This window comes from Felis catus, chromosome A2 (genome assembly GCF_018350175.1).
Source record: "Felis catus isolate Fca126 chromosome A2, F.catus_Fca126_mat1.0, whole genome shotgun sequence".
NCBI classification, from domain to species: Eukaryota; Metazoa; Chordata; class Mammalia; order Carnivora; family Felidae; genus Felis; species Felis catus.
In genome coordinates this window covers 76,091,267-76,114,445 of record NC_058369.1, presented here as the reverse complement: position 1 = coordinate 76,114,445, position 23,179 = coordinate 76,091,267, and the positions used below count along the sequence as shown (strand labels likewise).

Below are 23,179 nucleotides of genomic sequence, written 5' to 3'. Positions count from 1 at the left end.
CACGGTGAGTTCCTCCAAATTGATTTTAACCACATTAATCACTATCTCTAGAAGCTTTATGCACACCGGTTAAGAGTAGGACCCTTCACGTCAGAAAAACCTGGGTTTGATTCACAACGCTATCACTATTTGTATCCATCTTTTAATATATTGGGTCTAAACTTCAGTTTTTCATATGTAAAATGAGATCACCATAGTTGTAAAAAGTAAATGAAATACTATATGGAAAACATTTAGCCCGAGGATAGATACCTCCAAGAAACTCAGAGAACCACCTGCAGTCACTAATCAACATCATCAATATTTTTGGTCGAGAATTTTAATAATCGGCTGATTATATTTTCTAGTGGTTTTCAAATTATACTAGAAAGGCTTTTGTGTTGTGGTGGTTTTATTTCTGAAGGGGGCTGCAGAAGTGTGTGGGGAAAGAGGTAAAGCTCCTGGGAAGTAGAGGTTAGGGTTCCCTGTCATAGCCCCTTGCAACCTAGGTGGTTCCATTTTTATCTGTACGGTACGTTTGAGTTCCAGTAGGATTGTGCTGAAAAAGTGTTTGGCTGCTACAGAACGTTTGGAAAACCACTGATACAATTTAATTCCCTCGTTTGTCACATGAGGAAAGTGAGTTTCATGGTTTCAGCGTCTTCGCCTACCTGCGCCAGGTCATTGAAGCAGGGGAAAGAGCATGTCACATCCCACATCTCTTGATATTTCTTTCTTCTAAAGCTATTGACATGTAATAGCAAGATTGATTTCTCGTCTCTTATTTCCCTTGCTGAATTTATCTTCACATAGCCTCAGCCAGGAAGCCAGGTTCATCTACCAGCTAGACCACCAAGGGTTGTCTGTCCTTTATGCGTAGGGACTTAATGGTCCTGGACAGATAGGTGGAGCCCATTAGCTCAGACTGAAAGGACTGGCATATCTGGCCTGGAAAGTGGACACAGCTTCCAGGAAACCTTGGCACCCAGGAGACTTTGAGATAGAGGGCTGAAGAAGACTCATACTTTTTTTTTAATATTTTTTCTATTATTTATTTTTGAGAGAGAAAGAGACTGAGTGTGAGTGGGAGAGGGGAAGAGAGAGAGGGAGACAGAATCCGAAGCAGGCTCCAGGCTCCGAACTGTCAGCACAGAGCCTGACACAGGGTTTGAACTCAGGAACTGTGAGAGCATGACCTGAGCCAAAGTCGGCCACTTAACTTACTGAGCCACCCAGGTACCCCAAGACTTATATTTTTTGCCAAATCTAGAACACAGGGATAGAGTTGGAATGAATAGAGAAGCTAAACTAAGTTTGAGGATTGTTGGAAAACACACTTTTTTAAACTTTTCTTTTAAGCTTATTTATTTTGAGACAGAGAATGTGAGCAGGGGAGTGGCAGAGAGAGAGGGAGAGAGAGAATCCCTAGCAGGCTCCACGCTATCAGAGTAGAGCCTGACGTGGGGCTTGATCTCACAAGCCGGTCTTTGGACCGGTGGCGGTCTGTGGCAGCCTTCAGCTAAACAGAATGATGAAGACACTTTGGTGGGTTCTTCCTAAAACTCAGTGATCTTATATTTGTATCTATTTTTTTTTAACTTACCTTGTCATTTTTGTTTTAATCTAGCTCTTGGCAGTTTTTCGATTTAAAGTGTTAATCCTCGCATATGCCGTATGCAGACTGCGCCATTGGTGGGCAATAGCGGTGAGTATGTCACCACGGTGAGTGGTCCGTCTCCTCCAGTGCTGCTGGCCCAGGCCCGCTCACAACAGGGCTGGGCTGGGCCCAAATGCACCTCTCATCGGGGATGAATTCTACCAGCTTTTCCCGAGGCCCCTTCCTCCACACTTCCGTAGGTTTAAGACCAGGGCTTTGTTCCAGTAGTGATGAGTTCCTACCTTTGTCTCTACGGATACTGCCCCAGTTGAGGAACGTAGGGACCCATCAGTGGTTCTTTGCCATGCACCAACTCGCCCTCTACTGCATTTTACAGATGAGTGATAAGATCAGTACCTCTGTCACAAAGATACTTGGAAAATTTCCCCTTTGCTCATTGGTGATTTTTCATGACTGACTTGCTGCTTATTTTGATCATTGCTTTTCTTTCTGTTTTATCCCCTCCCCTCCCTCCAGTCTTCTTTTAAAAATTTTTAATGTTTATTTTTGAGAGAGACAGAGTGAGTGGGGGAGAGGCAGAGAGAGAGGGAGACACAGAATCCAAAGCAGGCTCCAGGCTCCGAGCTGTCAGCACAGAGCCTGACGTGGGGCTCGAACTCACGAACCGCGAGATCATGACCTGGGCCAAAGTCGGACGTGGACGCCCAACCGACTGAGCCACCCGGCGCCCCACCCTCCTTCCAGTCTTAAAGGGAAAAGTTCCCACGCTGCCTTTTACTGTTGCTTTCAGGCTTCTTGAAGGCAGTGGTGTTTTTTACTCATCCCTGTTTCTTTGCATCTAGCACAGAGCTTTGGCACATGCTGTTCACCCTCGGTAAATATTTATTGGTTGAAAGAAGAATTATAAGCCATTCTGCCTCAGTTATTTTTGCCATGTCCACAGATGCCCGAACACTCGCCTTTTTGAGAGCTCTAAGAAGGGTATATGGGGGGAATGCTGAGCTCCCCAAGCTGGAGTGGCCTGCTCAGGAACAGCCTACAATTTTGTTTCTGGAGTGAGGCCTCAGTCGGTGTGGGCCAGCGTGGCGTGCCCAGCTGAGGATGGGGTTGTGCTTCTTTCCCGAGACACAGTCCACAGGAGCCACATCTCCCTGGGCCATCTCTTCCGAGCATCCGCAGAATCATAGGGCTGACATCAGGACCGTCAGTTGAGCCCCAAGCTAATGTATCTCAGATGCAGGCTGACAGTAGTAGCCAGACTTGAGTCCCTTTCCTGAATACGTTTCTGCTGGTACCAAATAGCTGTGGCGATGGTCTCTTCCCAGTTTTCTAGGGTCTCCTTAATATGCACTAGTATTTGTCAGACCATCTGTCTCAAATTTGTTTCAGAAAAGTGAGTGACATTCACTGACTCTTCAGAAAGTATCTTTAATATCTAAACCAAGTTATGAAGGGGCAGGTCATGTTCAGCGCATCCATTTGATTGGTTTTGATTCTTCTTTTTAAAAACATTTGCAGGGAGGGACCAGCCAGCTGGAAGAGAAGGTCGAATCACCTGATACCTAAAAACGTACTGTCAGCATACAAAGTTAATTAGTGTCAGAATGTAAAATACCTTCTCTTCCAGGTAGCTCACTCTGGCTGGGGTGTGTGTGTGTGCGTGTGTGTGTGTGTGTGTGTGTGTGGCAGTTTGCTAACAATGCTGACCCCACACTTGGTTAATACTTCCTGAGCTTGACACCCATGTCCGCTGACCTCCATTCTGTCAGTCAAGGCTGACTGGGCATCACCCTGGTCAGCTGTCACATTGCTAGGATCCTAGTTGGGGGAAGGAGGGACAAGGCCCAGGTCCTGTGGGATTGTCTCTGGGCTCCCCAACCACCAGGGGGAGCCCTGGCTCTGTATTCCAGGGGTCCCTCCTGTGGAGAGAGGTCTTTGCAGGTTGGACCTTGTGGGGGACAAACCTGAGTGTCCCAGCACACCAGCCTGCTAGACTGAGGGAGGAGGGTCGCTGACCTGCTAGACCGAGGGAGGAGGGGTAGCATGAGCAGCCAGTCAGGGATCGGGCACCACGGAGAAGCCCACTGTGGCCCCGTCTGCGTTTAGGGGCTGGGGACAGGGTGATGTGGGAGGGCCCGGGCTGGCAGAGCTGCTCCAGGCCTTAGGTGCTTCTGGCGCCGACAGGTCTCTCTGTGAGGAGGGGGCTTCCCAGCGTAAAATGTCTAACTCGAATGGTGCTGGGTTATGTGTCTTTCAGCTGACGACAGCAGTGACCAGTGCCTTTTTACTTGCAAAAGTGATCCTCTCAAAGGTACAGCCTCCCACGTTTTCTGTACAATTACCGTCTATACTGGCGAAGGCTCGTGTTCCAGTGTGAGCTCCTGGTAACTGCATTTCCCTCTCCTGGTCACGTCTGTCCTTCCAGCTTTTCTCTCAAGGGGCTTTCGGCTACGTGCTCCCCATCATTTCGTTCCTCCTTGCCTGGATTGAGACGTGGTTCCTGGATTTCAAAGTGTTACCTCAAGAGGCGGAAGAGGAAAACAGTAAGTGTCTCCCAGGTTAGGCTCCTCAGATGGGCTGGGGACCGAGCCAGAAGGAAGAGCCTGGAAGTCAGATTTGAAGGGAGCCACACTGGGTGGGGTAGGCGGGTCTCGGGTCTCCACCGTGCAGAGGACCCAGCAGAAATCCAGAGCAGGGCAGAGGACAGGACAGTGAGAGCACGTGGCTCCTCTCTGGAGCTGTGAGGCCAGACTTCTCTGGAAGAAAGTGTGAGCCCTGGTGAGAGGGACAGTCAGACAGCAGAAACAGCCAGCACCTCCTTATCCCCAGTGATGGCGGTCCCAGGACACCAAGCCCTTTGTGCATCTGAAGAGGACTGTTCCTTAGGGACACAGGGATGGCAGACACGATAGGCTGAGCTGAGACAGTAAGTCTCAGAGTCCGCGATCCTGCCAAGTCTCACGTTGCTACCTTACAGCAGGCGGTGGCCTGGAAGGGGCCCCAATTGGCACAGGGGGTGCCTGGTGGGGGAGAGTGCTGGGTGAGTGAGGAACCCAGAGGGCGGGAGGGGGAAGACAGCAGCCAGACACGTGTGCTCAGCTCAGGGTCCACCTCCCCCTGTGAGTAGCGGAGGGACTCCTAGCGATCTGTGACCATGAGCCCTGCGGGGCGGCCGTCATCTCCTGCGTGGACTCATGTGGATACTGACCAGGAAGGCCCAGTGATGGACTGAGCTGCATGATTCAGTATGGGGCTACAATTCCTCTCTGCATGATGGCCTGAGTGGAAGCCCACGGGTCACATCTGCCCTCTGGTGGTGACATGTTTGAAACTCAGTACAGAGACCCAGGCCTTTTACCACGTGCCGTGGTGATGTCCTTCATGCGTCTGGCTCAGATTGCCCTGCAAAATAGGAAAAATAAGGTCCTATGTCCTAGAGAAAGTGAAGTATGATTGTAACCTCAAGGGATAACGGAGAATGAGCAAATATGTAAATGGATTTATTTTGAGTAATCTCATTTACAGAGTAGAAATCTAGAAGAACAGAATTATTATTCAAGAGTGCATTTTAAACACCTGAATCAGACCTAGATAAGTCTTCTGTCGTGTGTCCTCTGTGCTTGTATGAAAACCTGTTGTGGAGCAGGGCAGGGACAGCTAATGGAAGTCGCTTTTGGACTTGGTATAAACATCAAATCGAGCTTGGGTGAAAGCATATCAGCTGTTAGTGTCACTGGGGCTTGAATGCGAGAGTGATGCCACCACGTTCAAGGGCACTAACAGGGCAGAACTGGCGCCGATGAAAACGTGGAGCAGAGGGTACGCTCACGGTCACGAGCAGGCAGTGAGCTCACACCTGCACCTGCGATTCGGCCGCGGCTTCCTCCAGCTTCTCTCGTGTTCGCTCCGCTCCGGACGAGACTCGCCGCCGATGCTCCCTGTGCTCGCGGGCGCCTGTCCTGAGCTTCCACATCAGTTCCTCCCCTTTTCTGTGTTTGTTCAATTCCCTTTTCTGGGGGGACCTTTTTAAATAATAAATCTTTCTTCCCCATCTTACTGACGCTTTCCACATTTATACAAGTCTCTCCACTTTAATTGTGCCTTACATTTGCTATTTCCCTAACGAAGTGAATACTGGAGGCCATTTGTATGACCTCCAGTATTGTATGCAAAACCAGGTGGTTTTGCTTTGTGCTTTCGTTTTGATTATGGTGATTTCTGCAGGGAGGAAAGTGTTCTCCAGGGAAAGAGGCCATAAATACTGACTCAAAGAATCCCCTGAGTCACAGGCAGGTTTTTAAGTCCGCTGCCATGTGCCCTCACAGCACTGGTTCATAGCGTAATAACAAAACTTATTTTTTGTTTGAACGATTTTCTTTCTGACAAGGGTTTTTCTCTTTTTTAGCGTAGCAACGACACCATTTTATTGTGCCTAACCTTGCCGAGAAGCTACCAGAACCGTGATGTCACTCTCAGCCTCTGAATTTCTTCCCTTCCAGGACTCCTGATAGTTCAGGATGCTTCGGAGAGGGCGGCACTCATACCTGGAGGTCTTTCTGATGGCCAGTTTTATTCTCCTCCTGAATCTGAAGCAGGTAACAAAAATGTGATTCTCGTCTGTGTTTTCATCCATCATTCAAAAGCTTAGCCCTCCCTCCCTCTCCTGTCAGAACGCTGCTGAGCAGACATCTCACAGTGCAGGCACGTAGGAGACGGAAATAACCGAGATGTGGTCTTGATGTGGGAGCAGTGGGGAGACACAGAGTGTAAAATACGTATAACCCAGGGACACAGACCCCGTGTGACGGCCATCTGCATGTCAGACGACAGGCAGACGAGGGGAAGGGTCCGCTCCTCTTCTTACCCGTCATCCCCTAGCCTGACCTTCCTCCCGGGTCCCCGTGTCTGAGGGTGCAGCTCTCTCTGAGCTGTTGCCCGTGAAGAAAGCAGAGCCTCCCTGGGGACTCGGCCCTTTCTTAGGCCTCACATCCTTGCCTTCTCCAGGCCATTTCCACCCTCTGTATTTCTGCCTCCTTTACCTCATTCATTGCACCACTTCCTGTCTTCTCCACCTTTCCTTCAGCATTTCCTGCTTTGGTTTCTGCAGCCATTTGCTGCCTCGGTCACCCTCTCCCTGCCCCGCCAGAGCGCCATGTCAAATATAACAATTGCATTGTCGTATGGCTTCCTCAAACCACTCGATGAGGTGGGAGTCTCATTATCCCTATTTCAGAGACCATCAGATTGAGGCACAGAGAGGGGAATCATTTGTGCAAGGTCTCTGGAGGAGTAGGAGGTGGTGGGATCTGAACCCCTGCTCAGTGCTGGAATCCGCGCTCACAGCTGATCCATGTGGGGCCTCTCAGTATTAATGGAAATGCAGCATTGACCACCTCTTCCCCTGCCCAGAAGCCTTCAGTGGCAGAAAGGATTAAGGAAGTCCTGGGTCCTGAGCCTGGCAGAAAGCACCATTTTGACCTCATTACCCAGTTGTCCGACCTCCTGGTAACGTCTCTTCTTAGCTTTGTGTGTTCTCTTCTTAGCTTTGCTGAAAACGTTGTGAGCCCAAGCCATCGGGCAGCTTGCTTTTTCTGTTTGTCACACTGTCCCTCTGCAGGCCTGCTCTCCACGCACGGGAGAGAAGGCTGTCCCACCGCACCCCCACCCTCTGGCTCCTGGGAGAACATTCTCTGCATTTCCTAGGACATTTCTCCCACCTGTGCGGGCTGCACTGCCTTCAGCCCTGACCTGGCCTCGTTCTATCACTGGGGTGGAAACTTGAGTTAGAGAGACTGCGTTATTTCATTCCCCGCATTGAGCTTAGTAACTATTTGAAACACACACACGCATAGGATAGATAGTAAAGCAGATTCCAGGCAGAAAGAGGCATGTGAAAGATCAAAGGCCCAGCAATGTGACATAGTGAATCATTGGAACTCGAAGTAACTTGATATCCTGGGCTATTCGTATTTGATATTAAAGCAGGTTAAATCAGGAAAGCATAGGGTCAGATGAACTACAGATGTGAATTGGCAGAATTTCTCTTCTCAGTCAGCAGAAGGTCAGAGAAGTATCAAACTCTCATTACCTCAGTATGAGGGTTACTTCGGGGAGATCTTTGGTATGTCATAGGACTTGCTCTTTGGCATAAAGGCAGTTCACAGTTTAGTCCGTGCTTTTGCACGGCTTTTATTTTTCTAACACTAGTAAAAGTTCTCAGCACTAATGTATTTACTTAACTAGAAACCCTAACTTGATATTCTCTGGACTATGTTGGATCTAAGCCTGGGGTCAGACAAAATACAGATATGAACTAGCAGCCAATCTCTTTCTCAGGCGGCAGATACTCAATATAAGTATTCAGTTTTTCATTACCTCGCTATGAGGGTTATCTCATTGAGGTTTTTTTATGTCATAGGAGTCATTCTTTTGAAAAAAGGGAGTTCACATTGTTCATGCTTTTATCTAGCTTTTATTTTTCTAGGACTAACAGAAGTCTTGGTGCTAATATCTTTACCCAATTAGAAGTTCAGAACAGCAGGATAATGATAATGGGAGGAGTTACACCTTAGACATTCTTCATCAAACCTTCCAGTCCTGAATGCATTGGCTTCCTGCCTCTGACTTTTACCCCCACCTAGTGGAGGTTGGGAGCATGACCAGTTCATTGGATTATGGAACTGACCTTGAACATGGTCTGGGTGTTCAGGTAGCTTCTTTGTTCAAGACAAAATGCAGGTGAGTCATAGGCAGAGAAGGAGGGTTCAATGTGACTTACTCTATTGTATTATATTTTCATTGTATGAAGATGCAAGTTAGGAAAGAATTAGAATTAAAATTAAAAACCATTATTGCAGGGCTCAGTCAGTTGGGTGGCCACCTCTTTCAGCTCAGGTCATCATCTCATGGTTCATGAGATCAATCCCCATGTTGGGTTCTGTGTGCAGGGCATGGAGCTTGCTTGGGATTCTCTGTCTCCCTCTCTCCCTGGCTCTCTCCCTCTCTCTCTCAAAATAAATAAACATGTTTAAAAAACCTATTATTGGAATTACTCTATCTAGAAAAGAAGCTTCTCCTCTAAAGCATTGCTGGCTCATTAGGCTGGTGGCTAAAAACTACACAGAACAGGGGTCTGTGCTTCTGCTGCCCTGGGACTGACACAGTGCTGATTGGTGCCTGGGGGACAAGAGGGCATCTGGGTCCTGCTCGCCTGCTCTTGACTTTCCTTCTCCCGCACCCAGGGCAGTGTCGGCACTTAGTAGAGATGTAACTGTGGAAGGAAGGAATGAGGAGGGAGAAAGAAATCAGAGTCACCAAAAATTAAAATGTTAGTATTTTTCCTTGTAAAGGAGTCGCTTGAATTTTAGCATCAGAGAGATTCTGTAAGTTAGAACCTTTTGTGACATGTACTTCTAAGAAATGTAAGGGTGGTTTGTTGGGAGGTTTCTTTGTGGGTCTAACCATGTCCTGCTCACCTGTGTATTCAGTGGAAGGATGAGGAAGCACAAGCCTTGTCAGATAATTGGGCTCAAGTTGTTATGGCGGTCAGACAGCTGAAGTGAACCAGCCGTGATGCTGAGGAAAAGATAGTTCATCACCTTGTAAATCATCTTCTAAATCATCTTAATACTTAAATTGAAGAATAGCTCAATTGCACTATATAATCTGTGATAATAAGCAAATCTAGAAGAAGACGGTATAATTCAAACTGGACACTTTTTAAAAAAAATTTTTAACATTTATTTATTTTTGAGAGACAGCACGAGTGGGGGAGGGACAGAGAGAGAGACACAGAAAACCAAGCAGGCTCCAGGCTCCAAGTTGTCAGCACAGAGCCTGAAACGGGGCTCGAATCCACAAACCATGAAATCATGACCCGAGCTGAAGTCGGATGCTTAACTGACTGAGCCACCCCAGCACCCTCGTTTGACACTTTCTAATAGCAAGCAGCCATGCATGCTGGTTTGCCCTGGGTAGTCTTGACTTACTCCTGTGGCCCCAAGTAATGATTATTAGAACCGCTTTGATCTGTAGGAAATGTTCTTGTTTAGATGATGAATTCTATAGTCACCCCATGTATAATCAATAGATTTGAAAGACAGTTTTTCTAATTTTTATTAAGAATGGTAAATTGTATTGAAACGTCACTGCCAAGGATACTACATAATCTTTATTTAAAAAAAAAGAATAGCTTGACTGAGTTATAATTTTCATACCATAAAACTCATCCATCGTAAGTGTGCAATTGCATGATTTTAAATAAATTCACACTTTTTAAAAAGTGTTTTATGTTTATATTTGAGAGAGACAGAGAGAGAGAGAGACAGAGTATGAGCTGGGGAGGGGCAGAGAAGAGGTAAAGAATCCGAAGCAGGCTCCAGGCTCCGAGCTTTCAGCACAGAGCCCAATGCGGGGCTTGAACCCACAAACTGTGAGATCATGACATGAGCTGAAATTGGGCGCTTAACCGAGCCACCCAGGCACCCCAAGTAAATTTATACTTTTTAAACCAACTTCACAGTATAATATTAGAGCACTTTTTTTATCCAAAAATATTTGTATCTAAGCCTTGCTCCTATTTGCAGTCCTAGATAAACCACTGATCTCCTTTCTGTCTTGAAAATTTGCCTTTTTTGGGCAATTCATATCAATATAATCACAGAATATGTAGTTTTCTGCATGTGGCTTCTTAGGATAGTGTTCTTGATGGCCATTCATGTTGTACTATGTATAAGTTCTTTGCACGGCTCAGTACTATTCCATTGTATGGATATACAGTGTTTTGTTTATTCATCAGTGGATGGACGTTGGAATTGTTGGCAGTTTTGCTGTTATGACTCATCCTGCTATGAACTTTTAAGTGCATGTCTTTGTGGCGATGTTTGTTTTTCTTTTCCTATAGATTCCTAAGACAGGACTCACTGAGTGTTTGGCAAGTTTCTGTTTAACTTTTCCAGTAATTGCCAAAGCGTTCTCCAGAGTTGCTGCACATCTTGCACTCCCTCCAGCAGTGTGTAAGGGCTTGCTCTCCTTGTTCTCACAGACAAGCCTCATGGCCAAGGCTGTCTTTTTGATCACAGTTATTCCAGCAGTGTGAAGTGCTATCTCCTTGTGGTCCTCATTTGCCCATAAGGACTGGTGGCCTCAAGAATCTGTTCATGCGCTAATTAGTTATTCAGATATCTTCTTTGGAGAAATGTCCATTTCACACACACACACACACACACACCCCTTTTTTTTAAGTTATGTTGTTTGCCTTTTTACTGAGTTGTAAGAGTTCCTTATACATCCTGGATAAAAACCCTTTATCAGATAAAAGTTTCTTCTGTGATGCACAGATACTTCTTTCCAAGGTTGTAGTCTTTTCATTTTCTTCCTAGAGCCTTTTGAAGCTCATGTTTTGTATCGTGATGAAGTCAGAGCTTATCAGAATTTATTCTTTTATGGATAATGCATTTGGGGTCACATCTAAGAACTCCTTGCCTTAACCCTGTGTCACAAAAATTTCCTCCTATGTTTTCTTCTAGAAGATTTTATAGTATTAGCTCTTCCGTTAAGTTTATGGTCCATCGTGAATTAGTCTTCACACATGGAGGAGGTAAGGAATGACGTTCACTCTTCTGCCCTCAGATACCTGGTTGTAGCTGAAACATTTGTTGAAAAGTCTATCCTGTCTTGCACTGACTTAACTCAGCGCATTTATCAAAGTCCAGTTGACCATAAATACAGGTTAATTTCTGGACTCTCTGTTCTCTTCTGGTGACCCATATGCTCTCTCTGAACCAGGACCACCCTGGCTTAATTACGTAACTGAATTCTGTGAGCTCTGAAATCAGGTGCTCTAAGACCTTGTTTGAATGGCTCGTCCTGCTGTCCCCAGAACCCCAAATTGTGTCAGTAATAAACCTGTTCACACCCTCTGTGTGTGCGGCTTCATCAGTCTCAACATCCAAGTCAAATTTGGGGTGCGCCCCTCCCCCACATTGCTTCTGCAGGGTGACCTTATCGGTTCTCCCAATTGTGTTCCTTATCAAAATGATTTTGCCTGTTCTAGGTCTTTTGTGTTTTCATGTTAATTTTGGCATGAGCTTCTTAATTTTTTGTGAATAAAGCCTGCAGTGGATTTATAGATGAATTTGGGAAGACTTGCCATCACAATAATATTGAATCTTGTAATCGATGAACATGGACCCTCTTTGCATTTATGTAGATATTCTTTAATTTTTCTCTGCGTTGTTTTGTAATTTTCAGCATAGTTTTGCTCTACTTTTGTTGAATTAATTCCAAAGTGTTTTATCCTTTTTAGTTCTACAGTAAATGGAATTGTTCCTTTAATTTCATTTTCAATTTGTCCGTGCTAGTACATAAATATACAACTCATATTTTGTATAGATTTTTTATGGAATTTGTACTTTGCAACAAGGCTAAGCTTGTTCCTTAGTTCTAGTTTTGGTTTTGTGTGCCTGTAGATTTCATGGCATTATCTACATACAAGATTATGTCATCTGTGGATAAAGACTTTTAGTTTTAATTTTCAATGTGTTAGATATCCTTTTTTCCCCTTGTTGCACTGTCTAGAACCTTAATACCGTGTTAAACAGAAATGTCAACAGCAAGGGCACCTGGGTAATCAGTCGGGTAAGCATCTGACTCTTGATTTCATCTCAGGTCATGATCTCATAGTTCGTGGGATTGAGCCCTATGTTAGGCTACACACTAACAGAATGGAGCCAGCTTGGGATTCTCTCTCCTCTCTCTCTGCCCCTTCCTTGCTGTCTTTCTCTTTTTCAAATAAATAAATAAAGGTGGATAAAAAATTTCAAGAGCAGACATCCTTGTCTTGTTCCTGGTCTTTGGGGGAACACGTTCAGTCTTTCATCATTAAGTACGATTAGCTCTGAGTTTTCATAGATGCCCTTTATCAGGTTGAGGAAGTTTGCTTTTATTCTTAGTGTGTTGGGAGTTCTTATCATGAATGGGCATTAAATTCTTCACGTGCTCTGTAGGCATCTATTGAGATGATAATGTGGTTTTTGTCCTATATTCAGTTAATATGGTGATGCATTAAATAATATTTGGATGTCAAATCAGCTGTTTATATCTAGGAAAATTCCTATTGGTCATGCTGGATGATCCACTATTATGTTTCTGGATTTGATTTGCTAATATTTTCTTGAGAATGTTTATACTGATTCTCATGATATTTTAGCTATTGGTCTTGTAGTTTTCTTTTTATGTCTTTGGCTTTAATATCAGTAATGCTGACCTCATAGAATACATTAGAAAGTCTTCCTAAACACTGTATTTTCTGAATGAATTCTTCTTATGAATGATTAATATTGTTTCTCCTTTAAATGTTTGATAGATTCTTCAAAGAAACCATCTGGGCTAAGAATTAATTATCTTTGTGGGAACACTTCTAATTGCTAATTCTGTATTATGTATAGATGTATTCAGATTTTTTATTTCTCGAGTCCATTTTGTTAATTTGTGTCTTTCTAGGAATTCATTTCTTCTAAATTATGTAATTGTTGACACAAATTATAATATTTCCTTATAATCATTTTAAAATTCTGTAGAGTTGGTAGCGATATTCTTTTTTTCTTGATTTTGGAAATTTGTGTCTTCTTTCATTTCTTCTTTGTAACTCTAGGTTGATGTTTGTCAAACTTGTGATTTTCAAAAAAATGGACTTGTTTTCATTGGTATTTCTCTCTTGTTTTTCTGTTTTCCACTTCAGTTATTTCTGTTCCAATTTTTATTTCCTTTATTCTGTTTGGGTGAGTTTAGCTTACTCTTCTTTTCCATGATTGATTTTAGATTTTTCTTCTTTTTTGATAGAGGCATTTAAAGCTATAAATTTTGGGGTGCCTCGGTGGCTCAGTCGGTTAAGTATCTGACTTCAGCTCAAGTCATGATCTCACCGTTCGTGGGTTTGAGCCCTTTCTCAAACCCTCTCTCTCTATGCTCCTCCCTGATTCACAGTCTGTCTGTCTTTCTCTCTCAAAAACAAATAAACATAAAAAAAAAGAATATGAATTTTCATCTAGGCATTGCTTTAGCGACCTCTTATGAAATTTAATGTGTTACGTTTTCTTTTCATGTGTGCTTGGCTTTCATCAGGTTGCCTATTATGTGTCTACATGTGAATCTGTATACATCATAATCAGTATTTCTTTACTTTATTAAGTATCTAGATTATTATCTCTCAAATAAATTGGGATGTTTTAGCCATGAGGGAGTTTAGGCCATTGTTTCTTCAAACATTTTTTCTGTTCTTTTTTTTCCTTTCTGCCTCTCTGGGAGTTCATTCCATATATGCTATCTCATTGGTCTCTGAACTCTTCAATTTTTCTTCAGTCTTTTTCTCTCTTCCTAAGATCGGATAACTTATACAGCCCTATCTTCAGTTTCACAGATTATTTCTTCTGCCAACTTGAATATTCTTTTAAACCCCTCTAGAGAATATTTTACTTAAATATTATATTTTTCTATTCCAGATTTTACATTTTTAAGTACCTTTTCTGTTTTGTAATTTGTCTAATTCTTTAGAATCTATTTGTTCATTTATTGTGGTCATGTTTTCCTTTAATTCTTTAAACGTGGTTTTCTGTATGTCCTTGAACATATTTTTAATAGCTGCTTTGAAGTCTGTCTGCTAGATAAAATACCTGGACACATTCAGAGACAGTTTCTATTGAATTGTTACGGGGTTTTATCCCCCTGAGAATAGTCACACTTTTTGATTCTTTTCCTATCTTTTTTTTTAGTTGAAAAATATTTTGTTGAAAATATATTTTAGCAACTCTAGATTCCAATTTCCCCCTCCAGAGGTTGCTTTTATTGTTATGTTTTTGCTTAGAAAATTGCTTAGGCAAAATCTGTGAAATTGTGCCCCTTGCAGTGTGTGTTAACCCTACTCAGATTTTTAATTTTTAATTTATTTTTAAGCTTAGCTGTGGTCACCAGTGATTAGTAATTAGACAGAAATTGTGCTCAAACACCTTCATAAGACTTTCATCCTCTGCTAAGTGAAGTAAGTCAGTCAGAGAAAGACAAATACCATATGATTTCACTCATTTGTGGAATTTAAGAAAGGAAAAAAAAAACCCACAAAGAAATGAAAGACAAATAAAAAAACAGACTCTTAAATACAGAGAACAGACTTTTTACCAGAGGGCAGGTGGTGGGGGTGGGGGGGGGATTGGTAAAATAGGTGAAAGGGATTAAGAGTACATTTTTTGGGATAAACAGTGAGTAATGTATAGAATTGATGAATCAGTATATCAGACACTGAAATCTAATCTAACAGTACACATTCATTATACCGGAAATGAAAAAAAGACTTCCATCCTCTGACAAATGGTTATTTGTATATATTGAGTAGCACATTCACATTTTAGGGAATATCAAGTCGTCCTCTGCTTCTACTCTTGGCTGAGTTTTTTCACATCTCCTCTGCCTATGTCCAAGGCCTCGGGATTGACCAGGAGTGTGTGGCTGGCTTGGGCTCTGCTGAGTCTCCGCTAAGCGTGCACACGGCTCCAGCCAAGCACACGTTTGCTGCAGTCACGACCGCAACCTCAGACCAGGACAGCCCCTGCCTTCCTGCCAGCGCACCCCTCAGTCTGTCGGTTCGCCCTCACACTGCTCCCCACTGCCTGTCCTATCTTGGAAGACCCTTCATGCCCAAGCAGGTGGGAGGTGAGGGAAGAATGAGATCAACGCCAGCAAGAGCACCAGTGTGGTTCCCTGAATTCTGCAGTTTTTCAAACATAAACACTTCTCAGATTGTTGTATGTCTTTGGACATTTCCCAGCTGCTGAAATGGTTAGTTTTGCTTGTCTAGTTGAGTGTTACAGTTGCTTTTCAAGGAGAAGGTTTGTTAACTGCACTTGACCATAACCAGAAGGTCTTGTTATTATTTACTTTTGAATTATGTAAAGGATACATATTATTTAATGTACCTATGTTTTAATTAGAAGTTTGGCTTTATTTAGAACTCCCAAATTATTCCAAGACACTTGTCACTCAAATGCTATTAGCCTGGTCAGAAACAGGAAGAAAAGGTATGACCATTCTCCTTAGACTCGTTTCAGAGTGAGAACTTGTTAACTGGCCCCAGTGTGTCTACGATTTACAGCAATTTAATAGGCTAGAAAGCAAAGCGTTCCAACCACTGTGCCTTTATCTATTTATGTCACCACAAGCTCACCTGGACTGTGTGACATTTATGAGGTTAGGATGTGGGACACAATCTTTTCTTCAGATTCTCCACTGTTCATTCTACTGGACCAGATTTGTTCTTGGCGCTAAAGCAGGCAGACATTCTCAGAAGGGAAAAAAAAATGTGTTGTTTGAGGCGTCTTATCTGACAAGAGGAAAGCAGCTGTGAGGCAGGCTGTTTCCTTTGTGCGTGAGGAGGCCCTATCCCTAACCTGTACCTTGGTCTTCCCACTGCTCCTTTTTATGTTCCTTCCCTGATTGTGAGAATAACACAGGCCTTTTATAAAAATGTGCATAGAACAGCAACCAAAGAGGGGCGCCTGGGTGGCTCAGTCAGTTAAGCGTCTGACTTCAGCTCAGGTCATGACCTCACGGTTCGTGAGTTCGAGCCCCACGTCGGACTCTGTGCTGACAGCTCAGAGCCTGGAGCCTGCTTCCGATTCTGTGTCTCCCTCTCTCTCTGCCTGTTCCCTGCTCACTCTCTCTCTCTCTCTCTCTAAAATAAATATTAAAAAAATTAAAACAAAGAACAGCAACCAAAAAACCTGTCCTTCCAACTCCGTGACCACATCAGTATTAACAATTCAGTTTGTCTCCTGCTAGTTTTGTGTTTGTAATGTCACATAAGTGTGGCCATACTGCTGATGTTATTTATACCCTTTTTTAAAGATGATAATTTAAAATTTATAAAGTCAGTTTGTTGTATGTATTTTGGAATATCCAGAAGTGATTCAAGTCATCTGGTTATTTTCTTAGAGTCTTTCTTATTGGCACGATGTATTTAAGTTTTTATTTTTATCAATACGATCTTACGGGATACAGTTTTTTTCATTGTGTATTTGCTTTTACTTTATTATAAAACAGGCATTTCCCATGCTGTTTTGAACTGTATAAATATAAATGGATACAAGATATTTTGTGGAAATAAGATAATCATTTAACTTTTCTCCGACCCTCAAACATCTAGATTTTTTCCCAGATTTAAAAAAAAAAAAAAATTTACGTCTATATATTTTTGAGAGACAGAGAGAGACAGAGTGTGAGTGGGGGAGGAGCAGAGAGAGAGGGAGACACAGAATCTGAAGCAGCCTCCAGGTTCAGCTGTCAGCACAGAGCCTGATGAGGGGTTTGAACTCACGAGTTGTGAGATCATGACTTGAGCCGAAATCGGACACTTAACTGACTGAGCCACCCAGGCACCCTTTCCCAGATTTTTTAGAAGTAAAATCTACTTAATGGAAAAAAGTATGATTGCGTCAGACATGTTTCCTCAAGGAATAATTGCAGAATGAAATGGCGGGGTCCAACGTACCAATAATCTAAGGTTCACAAGGCAGGACCCACCGCGGTGTTCCAGTGCTACAGTACTGTCACTCTCGGCATCAGGAAGTCCTCAAAACTCTCACTCACTGGGTACAGCGACTTTTAAAAATAAGTAGGGCGCCTGGTGGTTCAGTTTGTTAAATGTCCAACTTCAGCTCAGGTCATGATCTCGAGGTTCGTGAGTTCGAGCCCTGTGTCGGGCTCCGTGCTGACAGCTCAAAGCCTGGAGCCTGCTTTGGATTGTATGTCACCCTCTCTTTCTGCCCCTCCCCTGCTCATGTGCTCTCTCTCTCTCTCTCTCTAAAGCAAACATTTTGAAAAAATTAAAACAAAGTCATAAAAAAATAAAACAGTACTATATCGAAAAAACCCAAATATAAGTGGACTTACATAGATCATAACTATGCTGTTCAAGGGTCAACTGTATACCTTAAAAGAACTAAACAGTTAATATGGGAAAGTTTGTTTCTATAGACATATTCGAGCTAATATGTCATAAGCCATAAGATTAACATAGCATTGGGGCACCTGGGTGGCTCAGTGAGGTAAGCGTCCGACTTCGGCTCAGGTCATGATCTCATAGTTTGTGAGTTCAAGCCCCACGTCGGGCTCTGTGCTGACAGCTGGGAGCCTGGAGCCTGCTTTGGATTCTGTGTCTCCCTCTCTCTGTCTCTGTCTCTCTCTTTCAAAAATTAATAAACGTTAAAAATAAGTAGATTAAATGATTTGTACCAAAGCTCAGTGTCAGCTACACTTGAAAAATACCTAAGCCTGTCAGCAAAGAGGAGGAGGAGGAGGAGGACTAGGAGTAGATAATAATTCTTGCTTTATATGAAAACTTTCAGAACTACATAAGGGAAGTCCATTCAACTGATTAGTGTGAGCGATCGATCCTATTTTAAGTGTTTTCTTCCTACGAGAAATAAAGTAAAACTTTATTTTACAGGTACAGTTTTGTAACTCCAACCTTTAATACTGAGGATTAAATGAGCAGATGCACCTCCCACATAAAACTTGATGCCCGTATATTATCATTTCAAGCAAATGGCTTGTGTCCTTAATGGAATCTGATACTTTTTCTCCTTCCCTTTCCCTCCCTTGTAGGATCTGAAGAAGAAGCTGAGGAAAAGCAGGACGGTGAAAAACCCCTTTTGGAACTATGAGTACTACTACAGTACTACAGTAAGTGCAACCGAAAGTGTAGCAACAAACTAGTTAAGTATGGATCGTTTCTCTGAGTAGATTCAAGGTGAAGTTCGAAGAATATGAGCATAAATCTAGAGCCAGCTCTGTCCCATTCACATGAATTTATGGTTACATTTTTCTCATGTGAAATTTCTTACCATTCTTTTGCATCAGTATGAATTTGTAAAGTATAAAAAATACCTCAGAGTTCCCATTTCTTCTTTTTCTAATTGAGGTTAAAATTGGCACATAGCCTTACGCGAGTTTCCCCGCCTACGGCATCATAATTCGATTATTTGCATACACCGTAAATCCCTGCTGCCAAGTGCTGTCATACACCTGCTTCCCATCCACATCTCTGCAGAGTAAGAATGAGTTCGTTACTGTTTACTTAGCCAGAGCGTCTCCATGTCAGGTGTTACTCAGTTACAAACCCTACCTAGTGTGCTGAGTGAGGGTAGCAATCCTACGCGACGTGGGTACCGAGCATCTCTGTCTACACCTGGGCAAGTGGGACTAGCATGGTGAGTGACCATCCCAGCGGGCACCGCTGGCGAGTGGCAGAGCTGGGACTCAGGCCCGCCCAGTCTGGTACCAGGGTCCGCCCTGGACCTGCACCCAGGTGTCCCCAAGTGCCGTGGAGCTCCCGAGATGAAAGATGCGGTCCGGCCAGAGCAGTAGCCTGATGGGCCTCAAGGTGGAGCGTGTTGTTCAGCCCCTTGAGGTCATCAAAGGGAAACACTTCCACCCCAGAAATGGCAGCAAATGAACACAAAGTGAATTGTAGGGGCAGCGTGTCCGCCTAATCACGTGATGACGGAAGGAAAGTGGTGCCGGGCTCAGAGTGCTGAGGAGCTGGGACAGGCAGGGACTAGCCTCGGAGGCAGCCTGGGGGCAGCGAGCGGGCCCTGTTTCTAAAGCCCCTGCGCCCCAGCCCGCTCCAGCCCCGCTTTCTGCATCGGTGCTTGAGAGGCAGCAGAGATGGGGGCACGCGAACAGCCAAATTCAAGAAGGCTTTAAAATAAGTTCTTAAGTGGCCACACCCAGGTCTTCACGTGTTTGTAGCCACCCAGCTTCACACAGACTTTCTCATCGAAATACAGGGCAAAGTGTAGCACTTTACCTGTTAACACTGCGTCTCAAATATTCGTGTGTTCTCGTCTCTTCTTCCAAGTGTGAGAAATTCGTCACTGAAAGTCACTGGAGGAGGACAAGGACCAGAGCCGGGGTCTTTCCTGTTGCAGGTTGAAGTGCTGACACCCGCCGCTGACTTCAGCGGACGGCCGATAAGGAACTTATTTATTGTAATACCTCATAGACGTCTTACCACACCCACGTACATTTAGGAGCCTGCCTGCGGCAGGTGCATCATGTGATGAGCCACACCGCCTTGGGTGAGACTGAGTCTGATCTGTCCGTGAATACTTGGAGCCGAGTCTTGTGCTGTATTCCCGATCAAAAGACTTCTTAATATATTGGAATAACACTTTTTTAGTAAGCAAAATCTCTTTTTATTTGCTTTGCAGGGTTGGAGGTTTTTTTTTTGTTTCATGTCTCAGATTTCTTTTGTATTTCTTTTTTTAACATCCTACATTTCCCTCGTGTTTTTTAACTCATGCTTACGCACTCTTTGTACAATTTTAAAAAGTAATAAAATCCAACGTATCGAAGTGGTTCATTTTACTTTCCTTATTTGGCATTATGTATTTGGCTTAAAGTATTGGGATTACCGAATGGGGCACGGAGGGGTGTGGATGCATGTTCGAGCATAACCAGACATTTTGCATTGTTTTCATTATGAAATGGTATCCTTCCCTTAGAAGTACGGTTCTGAAATAACGTGAGAGTCTTCTTTTGGATGAACAAGAGAAGACCGTGGCCATCATTTCTCTTTATGTGGCTAATTTGAACTGAAATAAACTAAATTACATCGTGAACTCCTTCTTTCAGATATGCATGTTCACCTCAATGCCTCATAGAAGGCAGCGTGTCTGTTAGTTTTCTGGTCTTATTCACTGTGTCCTTCAAGAAAAACTCAACTGTGTGTAGTGACAGTGGTGGCAACTGGCCGTCTGTGCAGGTCACGTCAGCTCCGTCTGTGCTCGTTCTGACACTGGACCAGAGGACCAGAGTGCCACGAGGAGGGTTGTGGGAGGCTGAGGCCTAAGCGGAAAGAGCCTCCTAGTGGAGAAAGGGCGAGGAGGGTCTGCAGGGTCTGGCCGAATCTCGAGAACTCAGTGGAGGGGCCTCAGGTAGAATACCCTGTCTCAGGAGGGGAGCCGCATACACACCAGGCCCCCAGATGATGGATGCCTCAGCCGGATGTCCCTGTATACTTACCCTGAGAAAGAGCCCTCACCTACATACGCTGGGCTGAACAGTAGCACGTGGCCCATGCTCCTGGAAGCCGAGACTCGCCCAAGAAGTTGACTCTCAGAGCACAGACCAAGAGGAATGAAGTCTGTGTTGAGAATGCGCAGTGAAGGCAGACTGGAAGCATAAAAGGCTGATCTCAGAAAATCTGCTTTGCCAGGCACCGGACAGATTGGGTCCCGGGGCTGGGCACCCTCTCTGTACCGTACACGGGTGGCGTGGAGGTGGGGACACTTGCTCGTTGTGCTCACATTACTGAATGCTCTTCCACTTGACCCCCAGCACACTGTTATCTCCTGTGCATGTCTGCTATGGAACCTTGCTTAGCTTCACGCTACGGTATTGTGTCCCTTTGGAAGGACTGAGATGATCCAGCACGTGACATTCAATTACACAGTTGACTAAGGGCCTCCATATGTCTGTTCTCGTGAGGAAAAAAGTCCCTTCCTGTTGCCCCGTCTACCCTCTACCTGTGCTAATAGTTTCATGTGCCCGGGTCTTTTTTCCCCTGTCCGCAATGACAAAATGAGACCAAAAGTACCACCTGAGGAAATCACACGCCAGGGAGAAGCACAGATCCTTGGTAGATGTCAGAATTAGCTGGGGCTACGAGAAGTCTGCAGGCTGTTTCCCGCAGAACAGAGGCATCGGACTGGACTGAAGGTGCAGCGTCTCAACAGTCCTGGGCATACAATTCCCAACTCATGAAGCAGCTACTTGGAATGAGCTTGGTATAAAATAGGGGAACCCCTCACCCACAGGGTAAGAGTATGTTTGGCAGCAATCGTATGCGTGTGTGCAGATGGATTTTTCTTTCATTAGCTGTGACCTTTTGGAAGTGAGCAAAGTTGGCTGTGGTGTAACTGCCCCTATTTTATCATGCAGCACCCCAGCCACCGCTTGCACAGCCCCAACCAGTGGGGGCCGGTTTGACTTCAAGCCTTTTCCACGAATCAACCACATTTGATAGAGCACATAGACCTGAAAAACCCTGAGAAAACAAAACACCAGCCCCTTCCTGCCCCCCACACTGTCCCCTGCACCACCGCCCTCCCCCTCTCTGCACCTGCCAGTGCAGAGCAGAGCCCGCAGGGCTGCCCAGGTCGGGTTGGGGAAGGGAGGGGTTGAGGATCGGAAGCCACGGGGGACACTGGCTAGGAGTGCCCGGCCCTGAAATCAGCCCACACGGCTCTGGGTCATTTGCTAGTCTCCCCTTTGCCTCTGTGCTTTCCATACACAGAAACAGTTCCAGATCTCTAAGTAGAGGCCCAGGTATTTGGTCTAAAGAGGCCTAATTAAATCCCTGAAAATGAAGGAATGGATGAAAATTAAATTTCCTCCTTATGTGTATTTGGTGGGTCTTGTGCTGTTTCTACCTCCACTTAGTCTCCAAAAGCACCTGTTTCACAGAAACTGAAGCTGATTGTAAATAAACAAAAAATCCTTCCCAATTTTAAATGAGACATTATTTTATTCTAGTATATAAAAACTTTTACTTTAGGGGCGCCTGTGTGGCTCAGTCGGTTTGGGTGTCCGTCTTCTGCTCAGGTCATGATCTTGCGGTTCCTGAGTTCTTGCCCCATGTCAGGCTCTGTGCTGACAGCTTGGAGACTGGAGCCTGCTTCGAATTCTGTGTCTCCCTCTGTCTCTGTCCCTCCCCTGCTCACGCTCTGTTTCTCTTTCTCTCAAAGATAAACATTAAAAATTTTTAACTTTTACTTTTTTTTTTTGATGTTTATTTATTTTTGAGACAGAGACATACAGAGCATGAACAGGGGAGGGTCAGAGAGACAGGGAGACACAGAATCTGAGGCAGGCTCCAGGCTCTGAGCTGTCAGCACAGAGCCCAACACGGGGCTCGAACCCACGGATCATGAGATCATGACCTGAGCCGAAGTCGGACGCTTAACCGACTGAGCCACCCAGGTGCCCCTTTTTAACTTTTACTTTAAAAGGATTCATTAGAAAAAGAAAAACAATCACTAATTTCTTCACCCACCTACTGTGCATTGAACATTGTGTTTTATACCCACATTTGTAGAAATATACATACACATATAAATGAGTGTCATACTTAATAGTATTATTCCTCAGAAATTATGGTCAAAGGACTGGACAAATATTGTACAAAAAAAGAAACATAAATGGACTCAATCTATGAAAATATGGTTATCCTCATCAGAAAAAACAAAACCACGGTGGAATACTACTTTTCACCTGTCAGGTTACCAAAATCCTGATGTTTGACAAGCACAGTCCTGACACTGACCTACACTGTGGTGGGAAGGGCACAATGGCGTTACCTCTGTCGGGGTAAGTTGGCAATACCTTCAAAATTACAAGTACACATGTCCAATATTATAAAACAAGATTATAATTTCATCATATTTTATAATAGTAAAAGATTGGAAGGAATCCATTCGTCTATCACAAGGAACTGATCTTACAAAATGTACGTTCACCAGTAAAATACTG

General features: G+C 44.2%; 1 protein-coding gene across 3 annotated transcripts in view; it reads left to right on the top strand.

Moving 5' to 3' along the window:
- Positions 1-20,001, top strand: part of STARD3NL (STARD3 N-terminal like) — a 54,758-nt gene extending 34,757 nt beyond the window's left edge. For all 3 annotated transcript variants that reach the window (XM_006929102.5, XM_019825306.3, XM_019825307.3), the window contains exons 4-9: positions 1,607-1,684; positions 3,855-3,908; positions 4,023-4,140; positions 6,097-6,192; positions 18,251-18,328; positions 19,506-20,001. In XM_006929102.5, the coding sequence (XP_006929164.1) occupies positions 1,607-1,684; positions 3,855-3,908; positions 4,023-4,140; positions 6,097-6,192; positions 18,251-18,309 (405 nt within the window). In that variant the 3' untranslated portion in view covers positions 18,310-18,328; positions 19,506-20,001. The remainder of the gene's footprint in view (positions 1-1,606; positions 1,685-3,854; positions 3,909-4,022; positions 4,141-6,096; positions 6,193-18,250; positions 18,329-19,505) is intronic.
- Positions 20,002-23,179: the final 3,178 nt, after the last annotated feature.